The sequence below is a fragment of the Crocodylus porosus genome, unplaced genomic scaffold (assembly GCF_001723895.1).
Source record: "Crocodylus porosus isolate Cpor-Errol unplaced genomic scaffold, CroPor_comp1, whole genome shotgun sequence".
NCBI lineage: Eukaryota > Metazoa > Chordata > Crocodylia > Crocodylidae > Crocodylus > Crocodylus porosus.
This window is the reverse complement of record NW_017728906.1, coordinates 103,749,370-103,759,529: the sequence shown is the minus strand read 5'-3', so window position 1 is coordinate 103,759,529 and position 10,160 is coordinate 103,749,370. Positions and strand designations below refer to the sequence as shown.

At 42.6% G+C, this 10,160-nt stretch overlaps 1 protein-coding gene across 3 annotated transcripts in view; it reads right to left on the bottom strand.

Moving 5' to 3' along the window:
* NALCN (sodium leak channel, non-selective) overlaps positions 1–10,160 on the bottom strand; it is a 451,383-nt gene that overhangs the window by 402,952 nt on the left and 38,271 nt on the right. For all 3 annotated transcript variants that reach the window (XM_019529699.1, XM_019529701.1, XM_019529700.1), the window contains 3 exons: positions 9,712–9,795; positions 3,954–4,093; positions 2,312–2,440 (listed from right to left, as the gene is read on the bottom strand). In XM_019529699.1, coding sequence (XP_019385244.1) covers positions 2,312–2,440; positions 3,954–4,093; positions 9,712–9,795 — 353 coding nt within the window. The remainder of the gene's footprint in view (positions 1–2,311; positions 2,441–3,953; positions 4,094–9,711; positions 9,796–10,160) is intronic.

Sequence of the window (10,160 nt, the reverse complement as noted above, 5' to 3'; positions counted from 1 at the left end):
CCCAAGGTCTGGAACAGTCTGCCAGCGGAGGTGGTTCAAGCACCTACATTGAACACCTTCAAGAGTAAATTGGATGCTTATCTTTCTGGTATCCTATGACCCCAGCTGACTTCCTGCCCTTCCAGCCCAGGGGGCTGGACTCAATGATCTCCCGAGGTCCCTTCCAGCCCTGATGTCTATGAAATCTATGAAATCTATAACAGTTCCTGAGGCTGCCCACAAGCTCATAATAATGAGGAAGAAAAACAACTTTTCCTATGAATGGACAGTTAATGTATAACTAATGAAGCAAAACAATTAAGTCATCAGAAAACTTTACAAATGGTGATAGTGGAACATCCCCAAGAAGTACATACCCATCTCCAAAAGGTACAAGGGCTATTTTTTTCTTGTCCCAAAGTATTGATATTCAGTGGCAATCATATATAGAAAGACAATCTAACACAATTTCAACTGAAGGTTGTGATACCTTATCAAAAAAACCCTGAAATGTAAATAAAGGAAAATATATATTTTAAAGGATAGTTAGTGTCAATCAGCATCATTCTACTGACTTAAATGAAATCTGCAGATTGTAACCAAGAGATGATCTGGTCCCTAGAGTACCTGATTTAAATTCTGTTGCAAAAAATTCTCAAAAGGGTTTTAAAAACAATGGTCTTAGTGGCCTTTTTTCCCTTATATTAAGAACATAAACTGAATTGCATAAATTATCCAGATGGAAAGATCCATCTATTTTGAAATCTATTCTGGATCTTAACCTTTGTCAAGTTAGCAAATAAATGGCATAATAGAATAATTTCCTCACTTCAAAATTAATTTTATATATTAATTTTATCATGTTCAGTCATACTTAGAGAAATAGCTTCTGAAAATATTTGGGGATATCTTCAATGTATGGTCAATTCAAGTGTACACCAAAACGTATAGTCTTTCCTTGGTCCTTCAATTTATATTTTGAACAATAAGGAAATCAATTTTAAACCAAAATAAGACACATGCCTTGTAACAGTAATTTTGAACAAATCCTAAAGGCAACATTAAAGTAAAGCAAGTTGTTCAGCTAACTTCAATTAATTTTCCCTGCTAATGAATTCTTGCTATGTTGATTTGTCATAGTTTGGTCTAGACTGTCCCCTCTATTCAAGAAATCCTATTACTCACTGTTATTTTCCACTGGTGTAGTAAAACAGTATCTCTGATAAATATGGTTAATAAGAACAAAAATGTGTCTTTGGTTGCTTTGCATGGGGTGAGTTTTCAGCTCAATGTCCTTTGAAGCTGCACCCTGACATTTTGAGAGGTTATCCACAAGCTGTTAAATGGCTGAGAAATTGTTGGATCTTTATATTAGCCAGTAATTATTTTTCTAATCTATTTTCTAGGACATTCTCCCAAGGAGCTTCACAACAAAGCCTTGTGAGCTTCACAACAGAGACTTTGTAACTTGACTGTTATAGTGAGGTGGAAGTTGTTATGATGACAAAAACAGCTGCACGGCATCCTTTAGAAATTTCATAAAACTTAAGAGCTAGAAGAGAAATGGGCATTCCAAGACTCCATGGAATGGCTTCCCTGTTCTTCTGCAGCCACTGTAAGAGGGATGAATTTCTTTCCCTCAGCCCCACACAAGCAGAGAATTGTGAAAGGGAGGATTCACCTTTTTGGAAGTATTTAATCCAACATGAGAAGTAAACTTCATGAAGTATAAGAGAGTTTCTGCTTAACTCAAAATATTCTGATCATAGGAATAAGGAGAAAGTGCACAAAAAGAAACTATATTTAGTATGGCAGACAAGGTTTTTTGGGTAAATGTGATATCTTTTATTAGATCAACAAATTAGCCCCCATCCCTTGCCACTGATTGGCTATGAGGGGTGCCTGTCACGTGGTCCTGCCCCTCTCCATCAATTGGTGGGGTGGGGCGAGGCAGAATGACAGACTGCCCTCACAGCCAATCAGTGGTGAGGGGCAAGGCCATATGACAGGCAGCCCTCACCACTAATCAGCAGTGAGGGGTGGGGCCTCCAGAGCCCCTCAGCCAGAGGCATGGGGGTGCCCACTGATCTCCTCCCACAAAACAGCTGCCGTGCCCTGCATTCTGCCTGCGAAACTGGCAAGCAGCTGCCTTGAATTTGGTAGGTCCCTAATCATTTATGAAAAGATCAAATTTTCAGGTATATTTTGTCAACTGTAACAGATGGCTTGGATCCTCTTTTAACTTACTATGTTCATTCTCATTAACACTAACAGAAATTATTCACATGCATGGAGAGAATACACCTACATATGACCACACAGATCAGCTTACCCTGGCTGAGTGTCATTTGTTACACAGTGATAGGTAAAAGTTCCAAACATCTGGACTCCTAGAATTCCATATAGTAGCAGAAAGAACAGAAGGAAAATTGAAACACTCCAAATCTGCTCTCCAGAACGCCTGATAAAAAGATAAATAGTACACTAAATGCACGTGCAATGAAAGACTATGTCTAGAAAAAGATATACACCAATTGCAGTAACACACACAAAATAATTTTAAAAATAGTAGTCCTGCAAGAGTGGCAATGTTAAAACAAGGTATTTCATTATATATTAGACAGAAATGGAAGCCAAGATTTTTCAGAAATGGGTATCTGAAACTCAACTTAAATCAATATTGGAACCTACACAATTGCTTGATTTTTTTTTTTTTTTTCCCCCCCCAGAAGTATAGAGCATCTAACAGATTACAATTGCTCCAACACAGAAAATAAAATTGTAGCTTTATTACCATGAATCAATTATTGTCTGAATCATAAACATTTTAACATAGTACTTTCTTCCTCCTCTCTGAGGTTCATATTTGTATATTTAGATTGTTAGGGCCAGCTCCTCAGCTGATATAAATTAGCTATTCCACTGAAGTCAGTAGGCTCTCATTAATTATCACCATCTGAAGAGGTGACCCCAGTAACTAAGACAAACAGGTTATGCAGGAGAAATTAGAAAAAAATAAGACTTAATGAAAAATGTAAAAACCCTACTCTTTTCTAACAGGGTTTCTATTATGGGATATATACAGAATACATGATGATGTAGTAAAGTTAATCCCAAATGTAAGACAATAAATTTATTCCACATCAACCCATCATGCATAACTATCTTTTAAACTAATGTCATAATTTTACAGGTCAATAATGCAGGACTTTCTAGGATTAGAAAAGAAGTTCTATGCATCTCATTTAAAAACTGGAAACAGCCCTTTCTCTCTGTCTATGGCTCCTATTTAGGGGCATTATTCATCACAAAATATCAGGTATCAAAGCCCATTATTGAATAGGATTAAATATTACCTTCATACATCATTGGCTTTTTTGGGGAGGCAATATTTCTGTGCCAGATTGAATAGTTTTCTTATAAACTGGTGGTCGTCTTAAGATGGTGAGAGGTTTGAAATGTGTGCTGTTCTGAAGGAGGCAGGTTTGTTAGAATACCCATGAAATGACAGAGGGAAATGGGAAGTCTATTATACAGCTGTATACTTTTGCTGACAATCACTATTTCTTGTTGTGTGTAAAATGTGCATATGGATGCATATACAAATGTTAATGTAGTGGGTGTTTGCATTTATTTTTGAAAAAGTATAAGCAGAAAAGGTGTCCATTCTGTATTTTTGATACACCTTTTAAAAAATATGAAAGTTACAATACCAAGGGAAAAAATTTTAGTAAAAACTATCAGCAAAACTATCAGCAAAACTACTTTAAAATATTCACATAAACCTCTGCTGGTTTAGACCATTTTATCACGTAAATCAGTATTTAAAAGAAATCAGTACTTTAAATTTGTTGTTCAGTTCTAAAACTCACCATCAGATTCACATTCAGTTGCTCCCCTCCCAGCTACCTATATAATCATGATTAACTGAGTTTGAAATGCACTGTATTTTTACTAATAACATTTTCACTTACTTCAAGATATTTGTTATCCTTGTTCTTGGCAGCTCAAAGCGAAAATATATCCGGAATGCTCGAATCATAATAAGAGGCCGTGGAATTCGCAACATGCCCCAGGGCGACATCTGATCAACTATCTCAGCAATTTCAAACACCTATAGACAAAAGAATGAGAGGTTTGTTTTCCAGCTGCTCTTGGGGTGTCCATCTCACTTTCTGCCCTAGTACTTGCATTTGAGAATACACATTGCAAAACTATTTCTAGTGCAGTGGTTTTTAAACTTTTTAGACTCAAGGCACCCCTTGTTAAATGCAAGTCACCCTTCAGAAAATGCAAGCTTAGTTTTCTGACTACAGGAAAATTATAGAGCAATTCTTCTATGCAAAGAGCTCAAAAAGAACACAATAGGTCAGAATGTTTTTAATATTATGGACTCTTATTTGAAATCTTTGGGCATATCAAGATGAGCCCACACGTGCCTCTTGCCACATGTCAAAGCAGTTTGAGATGTGGCAAGAGGCATGCTGGCAATAAAAAAAACCTTCCCTGCACTGCATATTTGCAGCATAGGCTCAAAATATGATATCTGGATATTCAGGTATTAAAAAAAAAATTCCCAGAAAAAAGCGGGGCACAGCATGATCCAGGACCATGCCCTGAGGCAACCAGAAGCTCAGGTCGTTCAAAGAGACGTCCTGGTAGTTGGCCAGAGCATCTCCATGCCTTCCCCTTGCTCCGATGCTGCAGCATGCTGCCTGCCCATGCAAGGCAAACAGCATTGCAAGCTGCAGGGACCTGGACCTGGGCTCCGTTTCAGATAACCAGGAGGAGTAGGGGGGGCTGAAGTAGGGAGGGGGCCAGAGAGGATGTGGGGGATGGTGGGAAGGGGCAGCTTGGGAGGGGTGGGTCCCCCACCTGCCCCCCGCACAGCCCCAAGCCCCTCACATGGCCCACAGCTCACCAGCAGCAGCAGCAGTGGCCATTGGGGTGCTCAGGGCCTCATGGCACAGCCCTCCCACATGGCACAGAGAAGGAGGGGGTAGTACGGCTCGGCCCCAGCTGCCTGGCACCCAGCACTGCCTGTGCTACATTGCATGGGCCCTGCCAGGCTTGGCACCGCACCATGCACCTGCAGGCAGCCCCAGGCAGCTTGAGATGTCCACCTGGGCCCCGCACTGCTTGCAGGAACTGCCTGCCACACAGGGCCAGGTCCTGCATGCATGGAAGTGGCCTAGCCCAGTGGCGCACAGGGCCTGTGTATGCAGGCACCCTGATGATTCCCGCTGCTAACAGTGAGCTGTGGGCTGTGTGGAGGGCTGGGGCCACGCAGGGGGCTGTGGGCCATGCAGGGAAGGCATGTGGCCAGTGCGGGGGGGGCTAGGGCCCTGTGGGGGGGTGGGATGTGAGCCCTGCACAGGGGCTGGGACCATGCGGGGCTGGGGGTGGGGCACTGCAGAGGGTCTGTGGCTCTGCAGGGGACATTTTCGGGGGGGGCTGCACCCTGTGAAGGGCAGGAGACCCACCCCTGCTGAGCAGTCCCCCCCACACAGTTCCCCAACATACCCACAGTCCCCCCACATTCCCCCACACACCCCATGACCCCATCCCTCCACACCCACCCACATCCCCCTATATCCCTCCACACCCACCTGCACCCCCACCTGCATCCTCCCACACTCCTTCCCACCTCTCTTCTGCAAACCCCACATTCCCCCAACATACACCCAGCATGACCAGCTGCCAGACAGGATGAAACCTGCTGGCAGGAGCTGTGGCTGCCGGGGCAGCTGTCCCCACATCCTGGTTAGTACAGGGGTCAGGGGGAGCTCTAAGTGTTCTATGATAAGAAAACCAAAAGCAAACATCAAAACATATAGATATCTAGAATTTATTTTATTATGATGTTAAAAACACTGGTAGGCTTCCAAACTGCTTTAACATTGTAAATATATCAATAAAACATTGCCCAACTGATTTCTCTCTCTCTCCCTCTGTCTCTATACAGTGGTCTTTTGTTTTAATTGTGGAAGAACATAGATTTTGGGGTATTTTAAAGGGTGAATTTGAGCTTTTATTATCAGAGATTTTGCGGTTTTTAAATAGGGAACACCAGAATTCCTGCTAGTGAGACAGGTGGCAGGACCCAGGCAGAAGAGCCTGCTTAGGGTTGGCACCCGGGACCAAGCTGGAGGTCAGGAGGACATGCTTTGATAGTTCAAAGCATACCACCACACTGAGCAAAAGCTACTCAGGTAGCAAGGCAGCCATACACATGGCAATAGTGCCGCACAAAGGCCAACTGTGCAGCCACAGCCCACTGGCAGCTGGCCCAGAGGTGCAGGTACCCCTGCTGTGGCCGTGCAGTGCCCATCCAGGTCTGGCAGGCATGCAGCCTTGGGGCTACATGCTGTCACAGGTGGCAGCAGGTCACAGCCAGGCAGCAGACCCCACTGCCAGACTGCTGCAGTCAGCAGAGGGTGCAGGGAACTCTCAGTTAGGGCTGCTTCAGCAGTCCAGCTGGCATGAGGCTGTCCCCAGATACCAACTGGTCAGGCCCCAGAAGCTTCTGAGAGCAAGCAGTACTAAGCTGCTTGCCAGGGCAGGTTTTTATACCGCAGGGGCCAGATCCCAGAGGAGCTGGGCAGGGTTATTTTGCCCCAAGTGGCACAACTTGCCACACACCAAAGTGCATGACGGGGACATACACTGAGGCAAAAATCCTTGCCTCAAATTTGTGCTGCTCCTACTTGAGTTGCTCCAAGCACACGTGCCTGAATGTGTGGAGGTGCCCTTTGGGTTTATCCTGTGAATCATGTCTGCATACCTAAGTGCTAACTGGCTGGTACCCCATGGCACCCTTGAAAGGCTCTTAAGGCACCCTAGGGTGCTGCATCACCCTTGCTGCGAATCACTGATTTAGTGTAATGTGTTTTCACTCCCATTTTCAATCTGCATTTCAAATGAAAAATTTCCATTTCTAATACATTTTAAAACAATGGAGTCTTAGAACAATCCTTCTCAGACATTCTTGAATTATCATATGGATGAACAAAAATGTATTCCACCCATAATCTTGACACTTCTAGTTCTAACAACTCAAAAAACTTTCAGCTATGTATGAAAGTAAACTTCACCAAAACTCTCTCTCTCTTTCTCTCGGCTTCTCCCTGCCTCCTCCTCCTCTTCTATTCTGGTTAAGAATGAAGTGCTTATTTCTCCAATTTAGGAAAAAAAGGTGTCTGAAAATGTTGCTCAAAATAAAAAGAGCTTCTCACTATATTATCAAAATGCATGCTTATAGATGTTTTAAGTCTATCAGCATGCTCTGGTCATTCCCATTTATTTCCAGATGCATGAGAGAGAATCTGGCCTCTTGTGGTATACTGTTGTCACACAAATTTCCCCAGACACCCCCAAAAGTAAAGAGAAATACACTCCCCCAAAAGTTTAAAGGAGGACCACTTCACTAAATTACTTCATCCTAATGACAGAGAAATTTCTTGAACTTAGCATGCATCCCAATTTTTAAAACTCTGCCATTCAAAGGACTCATAACAAGTTTTATAGGACTCAATTACAGCATGAAGACTAGAGAATTCACAATGGCTTCCATGAAAAGTCCAGTTGCTCAGCTTTGCTATAAATGGATATGTGAGATGATAAATTTTCATACACTGCATTTCTCCAATTGTAAGTCAACACTTCTTTCCACTTCAAAAAAGAACCATAAAAATAATCCACTCATTCATGGGGTTGACCTATGTTTAGAACAATGCAGGATTACTACATGGAGCAAATGACACTGCATGGAACCCTTAAGGGTAAGGTAGCATGTGGCCTTTAATGGTGCTACACAGGATCATCTGCTCCAGCATGATGGCAGCACAACAGATAACCCTTCTGCAGCCTGCTTAAGGGTGGTGGAACAGATGACCCCATGCTGGCTGACCTTTAAAGGTGCTGCACATCTGCCATCTGTTCTGTCATGCTGATGGCAGGCTCATCTTACACAGGGGAGGGCCACAATGGATGGATGACTCAGATCACCATGACTCCGCAGTTTCTAGTGATCTCAGTGGTCTTCTCTATTGGAGTGGAAAGAAGGCAAGTTAGGAGCTCAGAAGCTGTAGGAATCCTCTGGCAGTTGGGCAAGTGAGGCATCGAGACCGAAAGGTGTAACTGGCCAGTACTATGCCCTGGGCAGCAGCAGCACACCATGCAGGAGCATCACCTGGAAGTTCACTGCTTCTGGGGAAGACATCCCCTAGCAGTACTGAACCACTGCCTACTGTCTTGCATTGCAGGCCTCTTCTCATACCTCCCTTCTGGCAAGGTGGAGTGCTGCAGAAAAGGTGCAGAGGGAGGGGGTGCAGGATAAGCCAACTTAGAGGGGATGCATGATTACTGGCTGCTCCCTCTGCAAGCTGCCATAGGTGGTCCAGCCAGTGCTGATGGCCAGAGTGCAAAACTTGTTTGTTATATCTCTGGGCAACAATATGCTTCATTCTTCCAAAACACAAGTTAACTGAATATAGTTTGCTCACCAGGAAATCTCAAATCTCTGCTGGCACCTGTAAATATCATCACCCACCCTGTCCTTCCCCGTGTCCCTCAAATATTAGAAAGATTTAGATTTTGAATCCCAAAAGCCAGGACTGTTTGGATTTGGTAATTTAGTTCTACATGGTATATAAAATTTGCATTTAGAACTGCAATTTAAATCTAGCGTTTCAATTGGGACCTGTATTTACTTGAAACCTGTCATCAGTTTCCATTTAACTAAAAGCATTTCTCCTGATATGTATTGACATGGGATTCTAGGCTAAACAGAACACGGTGAGCCTTGGGCAACATTATCATTGGTACAGAGAATGCTTTTTTTATTCCAGCATTTTTTATGCATCTAACCCTTTGGGTACTTTCCTTGGCTATTTGAATCTCCTGTGGGATTTTGCAAGGATGATGCTAGTTCCAGGACCTCATTTGTGCTTATTGAGAAGAACAGCTGTTTTTCCTTAAACTGAAAATGTGTGGTCAATGTGTATACAGGGTCAACTTAAAATCAGAACATTATGGCATATTTAAAGTAGAAAATGAATGTGGGTTTTAAATATTTTATTTGATTTGTTTTATTTATATGCCACCCTCCCCAATTCAAGTTGCAATAAGATTCATAGGAATGGAGCTGCAACAATATCTACCACCCCCAGCCCAATGATCTTTTCCAAGCAAAAGAGTTCTACTCTTTTCACTGTCTTATAATATATGGAAGCCACTCCATATCTCTGTCATCTTTATTGCCCTTCCCTCTACTTTTTTCAGTTCTCAGTTCTCAGTTATCATTTTTAGATGAGCTGACCAGAAATGTACACAGTTTTAAGATGGAAACTGTGGGTAAATGGCAAAAACCGTAAAGTCTCTCCCATCCCTAATTGTTATGCAACCCAGTCCTGTATGTTCTTACTCAAGCTAAACTCCCACAGTGTTAAATGATCAAGGACTGCATGGGTCTGCAGGAAAGAATCTGACCTTTGCTTTAATAACAACTGCTATATGCAAGTTAGCATTGCCATGGAAACACCCCATGCAGATATACTGCAATAACTGCGGATGCTGAACTTCAGAAGGGTTGAACCATTTATTTTTTAAAATCTGATCGATCCCTGCAGAATTTTATGTTTAAAATGCACATGTGTATTTTGCAGGCAAGAGCAAATGAACTGTTGTTGAAAAACTAGCCCTGTAGTATTTAAGATAAAATGGCATGATTACCTGTAACACCAATGATACCCAAAGACAAAAAACCATGAAGCCATCAAACACACACCAACGATCCTTTACATACGAGTTATCCCCCTAAAAGAGAAATAAAAAAAATATGAGGTTTTGTTGTTTTTGTCAAAGGAAGAAGAAATAAGATCACAAAAGATATCTACTACAAAGAAGCTAAAGCAGTTTCTTCTCCCTTTTTTAAGATTCCATTTTACCAAAACCCAACTGTTTCTGCTAGAAGATGATAAAAATTTCAAAACAGATGTTATATCGCCAACTGGCTGGAAGGCCGCACCCAAAGAGTGGTAGTGGATGGGTCGTTTTCGACCTGGAGGGATGTGGGTAGTGGGGTCCCCCCAGCGCTTGGTCCTCAGGCCCGCGCTGTTCAACATCTTCATCAGTGACTTGGATGAGGGGGTAAAAAGCACCCTGTTCAAATCTTGCTGATG